We start from the raw sequence: 15585 nt of genomic DNA, 5'->3' as shown, positions 1-15585 counted from the left end.
GGGGAGTAAGCCTTTGATATATCTGGAGGGAAACTGTGGGCCAGGCCCTTGGCATCTATGTCTACTTTCTAAGCAGATTAAATAAAAGAGATGACACCCATTTATGTCAACGTACTGCTGGCTTTTCCGAACTACAAGAAAACGTTAAACATGTTCACTCCTATCTTCCTGAAATATAATACCATTTATACTCCATGGTACCTTTTTCCTCTTTGGGTATCAGATTTGGGGTTTTATAGATTCAACTTGTTCCACTTAGCTGTATTTAATATTTCCTTACCGACTACATTGTCGCAACCTGGCCAGGGGGAGCCCCCTTAAACTGGCTGCTTTGTCCTTTCAATACTGCCTCAAGCCTTTTTAAAAGCACCCTTATTTTTTGGCAACAAGGTATTCTAGGCCTGCTATAATCCCTCCCACCCACCAAAATATAATTAGCTGTTTCCACAGAGCCCTGAGTAGTACCAGAGGCCTGGTCCAGCTCGGGAGTGTACATCCCACTTGACTGGCCTAAGAACTGGTTGTAGCCCGATTACACTGCTGTTGGACCACCAGGGAAACACAGGCCTGGGAAATAGATCTTTCTTAAAGTCCCAAGTTCACACAGGCATCTCCAATGTAGCTGTCCTGACTGAATTTTTTCGTTTCATTCTAATATAATTTTTTTCTAGAACATACCTACTTAAAATGTAATCTCTTCTTTACCAGATTAACAAAATATGGTATTTCTGTACCACAGAGTACTGTTTAGCAATAAAAAGGGAATACTCATACATGTTAAGTAGATTCGCATTATGCATCAAAAACATTATGCTTAGTGACAGAAGCCAGACACACAAGATGCCATGCGGTAGAATTCCACCGATACGAAATATCCAGAAAAGGTAAATTGTAGAGACAAAGCAGATCTGTGGTCACTTAAGGCTGGGGTAGGAATAGGAAGCTCTTGGGAGGATGGAAAAGGACGTGGTAGGAAATTGCACAGCTCCATAGACTGACTAAATATCATTTGAGTTTATATTCAAAATAGGTGACTTTTATGGGCATGTAAGTTATTTCTTAATACAACTATTAAAAAATTGAACCCTTCTGCCAATTTCTACCTGGACCTCAGTTGGTTATACTAACCCAAGATGTTTCATTGTATTTACTTTTCTAACCAAAAAATCCCACCTAAACCTATTTTCCACACCCTGTGGTTTTTATAACCCTCCTGATCACAAGTCTCCTTATTCTTTTTAGAAGCCATGTCCTTGTTTGGATCCCAGGTACAGCCAGAACATCACAATTTATTGCTCATCTGTTCATGCTCTCTATTTTACATGGGTGCCTCATTTTTATGAACTATTTTATTTCCCCCCTGATGACTGAAGAGGTCAGCAGTTGCCAGTGATTGTGCCTTCCTTTAGAGCTGCTGTGAGGAGTCAATGTGAAGCTTTGCTCACCAGCTGTTCCCAAAATATGTAAATATCAACCCAAACCACCCTTTGACCTCCAGGGGTGCAACTCCACAAAGACACATTTTATTTGAAAATACTGGATTTAATAGAAAACATCACATTGTAAACAAGTCCATTGATCCATCAGCCTAAGACAGAATGACAGCACAATTATATAAAAGCTCAAGACCAAACACTGGTACCAAACACAGCACTTGAAGAGAGACCTGAGCTGGTCTCTGAAAGATCTTTCCAGAGAAGAAGCAGCAGCTTCAAACAGGCACAGAAATAGGGAGGGGAAGGCAGCATCCACTCCACGAAGGCTTGAGAGTCAAAAGGCAGAGCAGTAAACTCAGGTTGTGAACAAGGGGTGAAGGATAAAGGGGCAAAAGGGCTGTATTTGCTGATGTTCTGGGAACAACAGAGCATGCCATAGGAACCTGAGCAGGTTGGAAGGGCAGGGTATTTTAAGTGGGGAAAGGCTATTATTAGGCAACTTTAGAAGCATTTGGTATGCTGTCTTGGCACTCACCACTCAGGGCAGCAGCAGAACATGTCACTCGTGTTGTGACTAAACTTTGGCCTAACTGAGCTATTGCCCTGGCCCCTATCTCCTTAGCTGAACACATTAACCCTGTGGCAGGATCTGTCGCCTCAGTGAGACCTTGGAACAAAAACATGGGGCTCTGGGGGAAGAGATTTCCACCTTTCTCCAGGTGCCAGAGGGTCCCGGAGGGAGGGGAGTTTGACATCGTTAGGCCCCTTGAGGCTCCGAGTTTATCAGCAAAAGCCTTCTTTTTGGCCCTAGCCACCCAGATCCTCCTCCCCCAAGGAGTCCTCCAAGTTCATGGAAAGGCCAACTGTGAGAGCAGGAAAAAAAAAAACAACAACAACTATGGAAAGAAAGTAAGGAATCATTTTCTTTTCATGGCACTTATAACTGAACAGAAGGTTGAGAATTTGTTCCTTATCTGGAACAGTGATTCTCAAATGAGTGGCTGGCCTACTACCCAAAGGGCTTTCAAAGGCTCTACTACCCCTAGTTGAGAATCAGTGTATGTAATGATAGAAATTCCTGACGGGAGTGTGGTGTACAGGACAACAGTGCCAAAGGCAGAACAAAAACTAAAAAACCGTAATCTCTGTAGGGCAGACATCAAAATTATGTAGTACATTTTTCTAAGACTTTTTTCTGATTAAAGTAAGTTAACAGAACAAGTCCTTTTCCCTGTAGCTACACTCATGACTGGGCTCTGTGCTACATAGCCAAGAACAATAAGTACCCATTGATCTGAAGTAACCATACTGGATTAAAGAAATACAATTCTGTCCTCCTAAAGGCCATTTCCAGAATTGCTCTGTCCTAAAGAGGTACTCAATGCTAGGATGAATACAGGCTAATCACCATATGGTTTCTCGGAAGACTGGTTTTTCTCTGTTTCTTTCTCTTTGATACTGTACAAGGGGTCCACCAACTTGTTATGAACAAGCATTAAACCTGTGAAAAATTAAAAACAAAAGTAGTTAATGCAGGTAGAGGCAGAGTTCCATGATTATGAACAGTAATCTCAGAGCTCTCAAATTTTGTCCTAGTACTAAAAATCATCTTTTCTCTATGGCTCCAAATGATAAAACTACTAAGAGTAGGAAAAGAATTTATTATTCCCAATGAATGCTAGAATCCACAGCTTTCTGTAAATTCATTCTTTAGAGGTGTTGGCTACTGAAAGGTTAATTTTTTCACCAAAGCATAAATTCCTAATTTGCCTGCTTCGTTAATGATGGTTTTCCCCTAAGTTTGCTTAAAGCGGTGTGTCCTTTTTCTTTTATTTATTTAAGTATTTTATTTTTAAGATTTTAAGACTTTATTTATTTAGCAGTGAGAGCACAAGCAGGGGGAGTAGCAGAGGGAAAGGAGAAGCAGGCTCCCCACCAAGCAGGGAGCCTGACTCGGGGCTTGAGCCCAGCACCATGGGATCATGACCTGAGCCAAAGGCAGACACTTAACTGACTGAGCCACCCAGGTGCCCCGCAGTGTGTCCTTTTTTAAAATAGAAGAGAAAGAGATCCTCATGAGAGTTCAGTGCCCTACCTAGAGGGAAAAGGCCTGTATGAGACCTTGAAAGATTAAAAAAAAAAAACCCAGAGCTTCAACAATCCTGCCAAGAGATCACCACATAGCCCACGGACTACTTTTCATTTCATTGTCTTTTTGCCTCCTTAGAATGAACAGGCCTCCAGAAATAGACCTTTGCAGTCATGGATGGAAGAGCAATGACTCTGTATTCTGGGACCGTTAAGGTTCAGTTTTTATTAAAATCAGAATTGTCTCTGAAAATGGCCAGAGCAAGAAATTCAGGTCCCCTTCTCACGCCTGGCATACCCCAAATTTGGCCGCCCACTGTCATACCTACCTTTTGCCTCCCCTCACCTTTGAAATACTTGACCGTTTTCACTTTCAGCTCCAGGGTGGCGTCCTCGTCACACACAAACACTGTGCGGGGATGCTGCTGGAAGGCGGATACGGTCCACATGTGGCTCACTCCCTCCTCGATGGCCTTGTATAGGGCAAAGGCCTTGTGAGCACCTGTGATGAGGATCATCACCTAGGGGTCAGAAAACAAGCCTGTGACAGAAGAGAATGAGCACTGGGACCCACAGTCCAGAAACCTGAGTTTTGGTCCAGTCACCACAACTGGCTGTAAGCACTGTTGTTTTTAACAGATCATTTTATGTTGTTAGCCTGCAGCACACTGTGCTCACTGCTGTCCGCCTTCCCACAGATCCCCGGAGGCTGGGAGCATCACAATCCCCATGTTCTAAGATGAGGAGATGCACTCCAGGGGCTTAAGTCAGTTCTGATCTGGAGTCAACGCTCTAGGCCACCCTGTGGTGGTGTCTCCCCGTACCTTTGATGACGGCTACGAACGTGTATGCCAGACAAAGGCCCATGCCTCTTATCCCAGCAGTTGGGACACTGAGTCCCAAGGGGTCCTAGGCTGGGTGAGTTTTCACAAGTGCAGTCTGAACAATAGGGGTTCCAACCTGCACCATCTGCTGGGGGTTACAGAAGTGACAGTAATGGTTATATGTGTGGCCCCTGACATTTGATCCCACAAAGGCTGCCCCTTAATCTGGTCACTTTGAATGTCAAGTATTTGACTGATAGGAGTTGGGGTGATGTTTTATGTTCAAATAAATTGAGACTCCCTCAGCAGTTAAAATATCAGGAACATAAGTGCTGGAAAGTGACTGTAAAGGAAGTCTGCTCTCTCGGTCTCCTCTCACTGTAATTCGATTATACCATGGAGTTGTGAATGGGATTTACTGTTTCTCTCCTAAAAGATGAGACACCAGAGGCATAGAGAGAATGCAACTCTTTTAGTTCAGGATCCCAGAAGTCCTGATTTCCAGACCCAGGTCCTTTCCCCAGATCCCAATATCCTCCCATGACAGGGAAAGCCCTCACACCCTAGTGTATCTAAGCTGTAAGGCCAAACACAGCAGAGTGACCGCCAGAGATACTGGGTCAAGGTCACCCAAGAGAAAGCTGGTAATGTCATTCGTCTCACAAAAGTTCTCTTGAAATAGGGAGCTTTTTTTCATATATGGAGATGCTTGTTTACAGATCTGGGCAAAGAAACAAGCTACAATGTTAGTAGCTGCTTCCCACTGAATATACCCCTGAAAGGAAGAGCAAATGCTTTTAAAATTCTAGTGAAAGACAATAAAGAAACTGGAACCACAGAAAATTGATACCCAACTTTCTAGGGAATAACACACTAAAGTGCATTTAGACACTTAGGTTTAAATCACAGTTCTTTTTTTTATGACTCCTCGAGCACAAGGCCATGACCAAAAATATCCTGGGGTAGCAGAGGGAACCCCCTTCAAACAGTGACCTCCACCACCTGCAGAGAACCAGCAGACCTGGGCAAAGACAAATTCCTATTCAGATGTTGAGTAGTGCTGGGCTCCTCTCTGCCTTGAGAAGCTCCAAAGGGGCGCATAAGCAGAAGCCAGGGAGCCCGCAGCCTCCCATGCAGCCAGTGTGGAAAGGGTTCTGCTGAGAATAGACTAACAGTTGCCTCCAAAGAGGAGGGAGGACCAGTGAGGATTAGCTGGTATTTTAGCCATATTTTTAGTAACAGTGTAGTCAGGTGGTACCTGTATAGTTGGCAACAAAAAGTCAAGTCCGCCCCCCCAAAGAAGGCCTGGGCTTCCAGGTGCGCTTACCTCTCTAGCATCCATGAGAGTGCCCACACCCACCGTCAGGGCCATGGTGGGCACCTTGGTGAGATCACCATCAAAGAACCTAGCATTGGCCAGGATGGTGTCCATGGCTAGAGTCTTCACACGGGTTCTGGATACCAGACTGGAGCCCGGTTCATTGAAAGCAATGTGTCCATCAGGGCCAATGCCTGCCAGGAAGAAAAGGCCAGGGCAGCCCTGTCAGTCCCAGGGAGCCAAGAGTTCAAGACCAATTTACCCTGCCCCACCTTGGGTATATAATACCCTTGAAATCCTAGCTCTTTTCTCACTCACCCTGGGCAGGTACATTTTAAGCACAAGATCCTCTCCTTTCTCCACCACCTGCCCGTTTCTGTTTGAGGTACACACACGTCCTGGTCACCCTGTGATACCCCTCAGAAAACTAAGTAAAAGGTACTCCAAATAGCTTCCGCTTCCCTAGGTCACTGAAGGGTAACTTCTCTCTCCTGCCAGTAGTCAGGGGACCTGCTGCTGGGATAGAGCAAATAACAAAACTGACTCGACAAGGAGTTGCAAAGTTTATAAAAGCTTAGAACATGAGTGCTCTAAGGTAGCCTCTTCCTCCTACCTTGAATTAAAGAATTAAGTCTAGGGGCACCTGGGTGGCTCAGTGGGTTAATAAAGCCTCTGCCTTCGGCTCAGGTCATGATCCCAGGGTGCTGGGATCGAGCCCCGTGTCGGGCTCTCTGCTTGGCAGGAAGCCTGCTTCCTCCTCTCTCCCTGCCTGCCTCTCTGCCTACTTGTGATCGATCTTTGTCTGTCAAATAAATAAATAAAATCTTTAAAAAAAAAAAAGAATTAAGTCTAGAGCAGTAAAAGGCAGCCATACTCCTGTGGGCAGCTCCAGAGGTGGCAAAAGATGAAACATAAGGGAGCACCCAGGGAAGGAACAAAGCACAAACTGACAAGGGGACACCTTGGGTGTCCTGCTTTCTTGCCACTGCTCCAGTTGACCTGGGGCAAGTCACAAAACTTCTCTGGGGTTCAATGGCTATCTACAGTGTGAGGGGTCTGAGTGAGGAATCTTCTCCAACTATAGGAGTCTGATTTTAACTGTTCAGGTGAGTCCCATGGACTGATCCATAGAAAACCTTAGGACTAGAGAATAGACTCTTGAGAGTCCCAATCCAAGCATCTCACTTTACCACCAAGGCACGGAAGTGCAGAAAGAGATGTCCAAGATCACATGGCCACTAAAGCACAGCCAAGGCAGGGAGAGAGGGCACCTATCTATGTCTTCCCTGCCTCCTCAGGGGAATAAATGATTTCCGCTCTTACTAGGGCAGTGAGAAAGCTGGTGGGAAACAGGCCTGGGTCCTGTCCTGTCCTTCCATGTGTTCTCAGCACCCTGCACCTGCCCTGGACATGTGCCGCCAAGTGTCAATCTCACCTCCCACGAACAGCTCAATCCCCCCTGCAGCTCTGATCTTCTCTTCAAAGGTGTCACACTCAGCTTGCAGGTCAGGTGCATTCCCATCCAGAATGTGGGTGTTTTCTGGAAGGATGTCAATGTGCTTGAAGAAGTTGTTCCACATGAAGGAGTGGTAACTCTCCGGGTGGTCTCGAGGAAGGCCTATGGGACCATGGCGACACTTAGTCATGCCCCAGCTAAGCCAGAGCCACCCTCCCAAGGCGGATACCAGGATGCCCTCAGACCCCCCCAGACACTTTGAGAGGAATGCCCATCAGGGGCCCTGGGGCATCAGTCCGCAATCAGCCATGACTGGCTGAGATCCCTGTGTCCACCCACCACCACCACCTGTGACAGCAGGACGGCCACACTGACTATACACCGGGAGCCTAAGAAATCCCCTCATTTTCATCTCCTTTTCACAAGGGAGTAACTGTAGACAGGAGGCCAGGGCCACTCTGGGTTTCTGGAGGAGGCCTACAACTTAGGGTTAGAGCTTGGCCCATCTGGGAAAGCAAGTAAGTATACCCCTTGCCCTGTGCCTCCCATCCCACCATTCATCCCCAGATACACCCCTTAGCCTGAACCCCAACTTGAATACCAGCTGGTTGGAGACAATTATCTCAGGGCTTCCCCAAAACGATTTTTAGCCAAGAAGAAAAAGTTTCAAGTGAGTGAGTGTTTCATTAAACATGAAGAATGTTTAATGTCAGCTGTAAAAAGGAAATTCTGACACACACTACAAGGACAAACCTTGAGGACATTTCGTTGAGTGAAATGAGACAGTCACGAAAAGACAAATACTCTGTGATTCCACTTAAATGAAGTATCTGGAGCAGTGAAATTCACAGAAGCACTAAAATGGTGGTTTCTAGGGGCTGGGAGCATGGGCCATGGGCAGTTGGTGTCAAATCGGTAGAAAGTTTCAGTTTTACAAGATGAAGACTTCTGAACATTATTAAAAAAAATTATAGTTTTGAAAGAAAAAGTTCTGGAGATTAGTTACACAACACTGTGAATATACTTAACACTGCTGAACTCTACATACGAAACCGGCTGGATGGTAAATTTACCACAACTGAAAACAAAAATATTCTAAGTGAAGCCTTACAAAATGATGGCAGGTGGGAGGAGCGGGTAGGTGGAAGTGACAGAAGACCAAGGTATAGCTTTCAGCACTGGAAGGGACACTAGTCTCTGCTCCTCTCCCAGTGCCTGGCATAAAGGGGAGCAGGAGGATGAACACTTGAGACAGCAACCAGACAGACACGGAGGGACGATCCCACCTGTAATCACTGGTTACAGAAAGAAATGGCATGGAGCTGGGGAGAAGGTCTAATATTTACAACGCTTGCTCTGTACAAGAGGCTTCTGTATCTGTTAGATCACATAATGCTTATGACCTGAGGTCAGCCTTCAGAACACTGTATAGCTGAGTACACCAAGGCCTGGAAGAGACAGCTTTCGCTAACTGAACTTATCACCAAACATCACTGGTTCCCGGAGACCTCCCTATTTCTCTCTGGGAATCAGGGAAGACCTGGAAAGAGACAGACTCACCCACATACTCATCCATGTTGAAGGTCTTCACATATCTGAACGACAGGTCTCCATTCTTATAGTACTCAATGAGCTTCTTGTAGCAGCCAATTGGGGTGCTCCCTGTGAGAGAGGCCACAGCCATGAACACCCTTCGGCTCCCAGATCCCGAGGACTCCCAGGAAAGAGGGCTACTCAACAGGGAGAACCTGGCAGATCTCAAGTCCTCCCCCGGTGCTCCAATCCTAAGGCCATCCCATCAGTGCTTCTGAAGGCCAGCTCCCCACTAGACTGGAAGCTCCAGGAGGCCAGGGTTATGTCTTGTCTGCTGCTGAATCCCAGCACTCAGCACACCGCTGACTGGAATGACTGGAATTAGTAACCTGAGTAAACGTCACACTGACCTATTCCATGAGCACCTCGTATGGGAGACAGTGGGTCACATGACAGGAACACAGAGGGCAGAGAGACACAGCAGCCATTTGGAACGAGCTCACTGGCTAGGACTGGGACATGAAGCAGTATGTCAGCTGTGACCAGGTTAAGTCTGTAGGTTCAGGGAAGACTTCCCTGAGGAGCAGCATACTCTGGTGAGTTGAGTCTCAAAAAAGTCAAGGTCATAAAGCACAGGAAAAAAGCAGGAGGACCTCTGTAGATTAAAGAACTAAATATGCATGAAGTCTGGACACTGGATTATTGGGGGGGGACTATAAAAGATAAATATGGACAATGAGGAAAAAAAGTTACTAGCATCTCTGTATATCAGATGATATTATGGAATGAATTTTTAATAGGTGATTAACTATTGTAGTTAGGTAAGAGAATGTCCATGTTCTGAAGAGACAGATGCCAAAAGATTTAGAGATCAAGTGTCAGGTTTAGGACTTATTTTCAACTGGCTCATAAAAAAAAATGTGTGTGGGGGGGGTGGGTGGCTCAGTGGGTTAAGCCGCTGCCTTCGGCTCAGGTCATGATCTCAGGGTCCTGGGATCGAGTCCCGCGTTGGGCTCTCTGCTCAGCAGGGAGCCTGCTTCCTCCTCTCTCTCTCTGCCTGCCTCTCTGCCAACTTGTGATCTCTCTCTGTCAAATAAATAAATAAAATCTTTAAAAAAAAATGTGTGTGTGTATGTAAATGTGACAAATAACAGCAATGGGCAAGCCCAGGAAAATGGCACTGTGCTATTCTTTTAGCTTTTGTGAATATTTAAAATTAATTAAAGAAGATGGAGAGAAAAAAGCCGCACCCAAATCAGATCTCTCTTCTCAAACCTACTAATGACTTCTCATTTCACTGGGTAATAACTGGTCCTAACAAAGTCTCTGTAAGGTGGCCCTGGGTCACCACCCTCACCCATCCTCATCCTGCTCCAGGCAATTCCACCTCAGCCCTCACAGCTGTTCCTTCAGGTCCCTGCATGACTCTCACCTCTTCTGGCTTTTACTCAGATGTCGCCTTCTCAGGGGGCCTTCCCTGCCACCCTATGTAACACTGCTGAGCCCCACCCCTGCCTCAACACTCCCTGTTCTCCCCACCCCCATCCCCGGCCCACCGCGCTCCCTGCTTCGTTTTCTTCCTTTACTCATCGCCATCTAATATACTCTGTATTTTGTCAAGTAACTTGCTTATTAACTCTCCCTCCTACTATCATTTAAGCTTCAGGAAGGCGGTAGTTTGTCTTTTTTGTTTGTCGTATCCCCAGCACCTAGAAGAGCTCGGCATACGGTGGGCATTCATCCGTGGGTCAAAGTTCCCTCCCTGCCCCCATCACCAGTCTGCCCCTGTGCCAGGGCCTCAGCCATGCCTGAGCCACACAGCCTCCCTGGACTTCCCCTGAGCTTCGTCATATCCACCTTCCAAACTTCCAGCTTTCCCCTCCATTCTGTGAGCTTCCCCATTATCTAGCCAATAAATTCCTCTTCTGCGTATGTCAGCCAGAGCTGCTTTTTTGCTTTCCACCCAGAGCCCCCGATTGGTGTTTCCCCTAACGGAAGCCATGTTCCAGGAAACCCAGATGGAAATGCTGTGCTGGTTCAAGGATAACAGTCAGGAAGGGGCCAGGTCTCAGAGGGCCCCGAAGGCCACACTGAGGAGCAGGGATCTGACTGTGCAGGTGACGTGGAATTGGGGATTTGGGAGGGATCTCAGCAGAAGCAGAGACTCTGACCCAGAGAAGCTCCCCAGTTAGAAAACAGGATGTTAGTGGTTTTGCAAATACGTGCAGATACTGCTCCCACAAACCTCTAGTGCAGAGGCCCGCAAACTTCATCCCGCAGGCCACATTGGACAGCCTGCCTGTTTTTATACAGCCCATCAGGTAAGAATGGTTTTTACACTTCTTAAGTTTATAAAGAGTGTGACTTTGTGACATGCGAGAATTATATGAACTCAGACTTCAGTGCCCATCAGGTTTCATGGGTAGACGGCCAGGCACATTGGTTTATGTGTTGTCTGCGGCTGCTTCTGAGCCACAAGGACAGTTATGTAGTTGTGACAGAGGCTGTATGGCCACAGAAGCATCAAATATTAACGATGTGACCATTCACAGAAAAACTTGGAAAAGTTCAAGAAAAACTTGGAAGGCCCCTGCTCTAGTGAATGGGACACTGGGGCAAATGCCCCCAAACTCGGAGAGAAAGAACCAGGACATATGCCTTGAGGAGCTGGGGTAAAAGAAATATCCTCCCATGAAGGCAACAAGCTGATTTTTTCATAAGAGACTGAGACTGGGGCGTTGAGCATCTACCTTCAGCTCAGGTCATGATCCCAGGATCAGCCAGCCCCACATCAGGCTCCCTGCTCGGGGCAAAACCTGCTTCTCCCTCTCCCACTCCCCCTGCTTAGGTTCCCTCTCTCGCTATCTCTTTTCACATAGGTCCTGTATCTAGTTAAACCTTACGGAAAATGCTTTGAGTGGATGATCTTCTCAATTCTCCCAAGGATGGTGCTCAGCGCACAGCACTCCAGACGCACAGAAGTTCATTCATTACATAAAATGTATGCCTGAAGGCATTAGGATTTAATTCTGTTAAGAACTCCTAGACTCCCAAGACAGCCTGTTGAGGACAGGGCTGACTTAGAATGGAGCCTAAAAATCTTCTTGCCTAACCAAGATCCCTTCTACTCCAGAACTCTTCAGGAGCAGGCAGCATCTAAACCAAACTATAAAGGAAGCCGTGTCCTCTTGTTTTGCATTTTCAGGAAGCAGGGTTGTTCACTCATTGCACCAGCACCTCAGAGCCCCCCCGTAAGTCCTTTGGTTCAGTGAGCCGAGTACCCAGACCCCTAAAAGCCCTAATGCCCACTCACTCCCCGACAATCCACAGCACCCTCTCCATCCCCCTAACGCACCAGTGGGAAGTCCCAGGGTGAAATACTTGTCTGGCCCTGGGTTAAACTGGATGATGCGATTCCTTATGTATTTGGCTGCCCACTCGCTGGCCTGAGAATAATGGTCCAGGATGATGAGCTTCATCTTGTCCTGTAGGGGGCAGGTGACAACAGGAATCAGTGGTAAGGGGGAGGGAGAAAGGGATGCAGGTGGCTGGGGAGAGGGGAGAAGCCCTTCTCACCCAGCAACAACCTCTCCCCTGGGTGTCTGAGCAAGGAAGAGGAAGAACCCAACTTTCCTTTAACACAGGAATTAATAAACTGGGCCAAGTGCCTCCACCACCCACCAGGGGGCGCTGCTGGGAGACAGACCGGGGTTCTAATCTCAGTTCCTCCATTTACCAACCACAGGACCTTGGTCAAAGGACTCAAGTTCTCCTAGCCCGTTTCTTCGTACGTGAAAATGGGAACAAGAGGACCTACCCGACAAACTTCACGATGGTGAATATTAAGTAAGGGTGCATGTAAACCACACAATATTCAATATGTTGGCTACAGTAGTTCGACCCAACCCTCTTTCCCCACTTCTCCACCACTACACGCTGGATATTCTGTACCCAGGGCCTCTTCCTCAGTAGAGGGGTCATGGGATCATACGGGGCCACTCTAGCAGGTGAGACCTATGGGGTTTGCCTGGAGAGGTGTATTCTCCTGCAGCCCTGGAGAGGGGTGCTCCCGCGGCCGGCCTTGCTCTGTGGACCCTCAGTTTCCCCCCGTGCACACGGGGCTAATGTAATCGCCCCTCACTGCGATCAGTCAGAGTGGGAGGCGGAGGTGGCCGTCTGGGTCCCCCGAAAGATACAGGAGTATTTTCCCGACAACGATGGCGATCCCATCGCCCCTCCGGCGCTGCACCGGGAAAGGGGGTCCCGGCAGCTCGCTGGGCTCCCGGCTCCTGGGGACCGGAACCTGGGGCAGGGCCTCGACCCCCGCCCGCGCCCACCCGCTAGGAGGGTCCCCGCCAGCCCTGCTCCCCACTTACTCCGACACCTCCCGCCGCGGCTGCAGCAACTGTACCGGCGGCCCCGCCCCGCGCGGGTCACGTGGCCCGGGGTCACGCGGAGCCGCTCTCCAGCGGAGCGGCTGACTGCTGGGCGGTCCGCGGGGCCCTGGCCGCAGGTGGACTCTGCCCTGCGTGGGCTTAGCCATCGTCTCCTCTCCACTCCAGGAGCGCGCAGGCCTGGGAGCAGCTGTGGGAGGCGAGACTTGGAGACCGGTTTTGTGCAGCCCGGAGACTTGGGGACCCCAGGTGGCCCCAAGGAATGAAGTGCCCCAGCCTGGGCGCTGGAGCCAGGTCCTTAGTGCTGGGCGGAGGGAGGGGGAAGGAGAAGCAAAATCGCTTACTTAGAGTCTCCAGGGTTGGGCCAGGCTCTGCCTTCAGTTTAACTTTTTTAAAGATTTTATTTATTTATTTGACAGACAGAGATCACAAGTAGGCAGAGAGGCAGGCAGAGAGAGAGGAGGATGCAGGCTCCCTGCTGAGCAGAGAGCCCGATGCGGGGCTCGATCCCAGGACCCTGAGATCATGACCTGAGCCGAAGGCAGCGGCTTAACCCACTGAGCCACCCAGGCGCCCCTCAGTTTAACTTTTTTAGATGTCATTGTTTTAACCTAAATATTACAACTTTTTTGCTTTAAAAGTAATTGGATTTTTCTTCCTTTAATCTTAATCTTCACAGCAGCCTATATTAGAGAAAGAGGGAGGTCCCTGGTCTCCCCAGCTCCCCACCCAAGATAACATTGCTAAGAGTTTAGGCCACATTTCCACATTGTTTTTCCCTGAAGATACCTAACATTTTACAGAACTGGGAACACACCACACATAACGTCCCCAGGGAGCTAGGTGGCCTTATTCCACAGGTTCTGATGTTGGTCTCACCCCTCCCCGGGGACCTCCCGGTGTGTGGGGGGCAGCTCCAGCCCAGCTTGATAGAGGGGGTGTCTGGTGAGGCCCTGATGAGATGAGGGGATGGAGCTAATCCCTCCACAGTTCTAAGACTTGTTCTTTGGCTTCAGGGTTGGTTTAGTCATTTAAAAAAAAAAAAAAAAACCATGCAGCCAGAAACCTCATCCCAGCTTGGGCACTCTAGATGTTTCACAACCCCAATCTCCAAACGCAGCAGATAAGGGGGCCTGGTGTGCAGCCACTGCATTCAGATCATTCCAGAAAGAGTGACTTCATGCGACTTTAATTGGGCCTGGGGCCCTCACCCCTACCCCCATTGCCCTTCCTGGAGGGAACCAGTTCCAGGTCTCTCTTAACCCTGGCAGGTCCGGAGTCAGCTAGGGGACAAATCAGGAAGATCTGGTCTAGTCAAGCCCTGGTTCTTGAGTGAGTGACTCAAGCAAATGACTCAACTTCTCCAGCTCCATATTTTCTCCTCTAGAACACAGGAACTAAATGGGGATAAGTAATCCTGACCTCAGGTATCTGTTGTGAGTACTGGATGGAACAGTAGCATAGCTTGGCATTCATGGCCAGCCATGGTTACCCCGTATGTCCTTGTGGCCTCCTTACAACCTACTCTCTGCCCTAACCTCCTGCCTCGTCGTGGTCCTCCCACTGCATGCCTGGGTTTGAACTTACCTATGCCCATTCTTCCATCCTCTTATTTTAGAACTGAAATGGACTTATTCAAAGAATTGTGGATTCATCCTTACAGTGGAACACTCTACACTTGTTTTGTGGATGGATGTTTTCGTACTCTTTCGTTATCCTTGCTGTGAGTAAACACATTGCCCCAGAAAATCCTGCTTGGGCCCTGGGGTTCACGTGGGTTTTGTGAGGCTGGTCCTAGCCTCTGGCCTAATCAATTAGAGAGCTCCATGGCCCTGGCCATGATTGATTCAGAGCTAGGCAGACTCGGAAGATATGAACCCAACAGCCACTCACAGCCTCCCTTCTCCTTTGCTGCTTCCCACTGTAGCCTCTGGAAAGTTAGCTACTCTCCCAGCTTCTCAGCCAGGAAGTGGCCAGGTAACCTAGTTCTGGCCAACGAAGTCAAAAGACGGCTCTGGGAAGATACTCTACTTTCTGAGAAAAGTGACATGCTTGCAAAACAAACTATCTGTGTTCCTTCCCTTTTCTTCCTGCCTTGAAGGCAGATGTGATACCTGGAGCTGGGAAAGCCATTTTATGACCATAAGGCAACTAGACTAAGAATAGAGTGGAGAATAGAAAGAACATAAGTCCTTGATATTTGACCAGTGCTGGGACTCCTGCTTCTGGACTTCTTCTAAATAAGTCATAAATATCCTATGGTTTAAATGTTAAGCCACTGTTAGTACTGAGTTTTCTGTAACTGAAGTTGAAAACATGACTCATCATTACAGTGGATGACTCAGGTCTTCCTCAGGGTTTGTGATGGTATTTTGGGAAGATACATTGTGGGGAGCTGTAAAATCCAGGAAAGCTTAGAGCTACCAGTGAGAAAAGTAGAACCAAGAGAAGAGACACAGAACCCTGATGACATCACTTGAACCACTTAGATCTAGCCATGTCTGAAGCCAAATATATCCCATTAAGTTTAATGATT

The 15585-nt window shown here is 47.9% G+C and overlaps 1 protein-coding gene across 1 annotated transcript; it reads right to left on the bottom strand.

Annotated features, from left to right (window-relative positions):
• Positions 1-1521: 1521 nt before the first annotated feature.
• GNPDA1 (glucosamine-6-phosphate deaminase 1) lies at positions 1522-13079 on the bottom strand. Its single transcript, XM_044225498.1, has 7 exons — positions 13032-13079; positions 12011-12140; positions 8683-8784; positions 7102-7284; positions 5676-5860; positions 3871-4045; positions 1522-2937 (listed from the first exon to the last, which is right to left on the bottom strand). The coding sequence occupies exons 2-7, from the start codon at positions 12132-12134 to the stop codon at positions 2837-2839; spliced, it is 870 nt and encodes a 289-aa protein (XP_044081433.1). The 5' UTR covers positions 12135-12140; positions 13032-13079; the 3' UTR covers positions 1522-2836.
• Between the last annotated feature and the right edge of the window lie 2506 nt (positions 13080-15585).

Source organism: Neovison vison, chromosome 1, assembly GCF_020171115.1.
Source record: "Neovison vison isolate M4711 chromosome 1, ASM_NN_V1, whole genome shotgun sequence".
NCBI classification, from domain to species: domain Eukaryota; kingdom Metazoa; phylum Chordata; class Mammalia; order Carnivora; family Mustelidae; genus Neogale; species Neogale vison.
The sequence above is the reverse complement of the archived record's forward strand: the minus strand, read 5'-3'. Positions and strand labels throughout refer to the sequence as shown.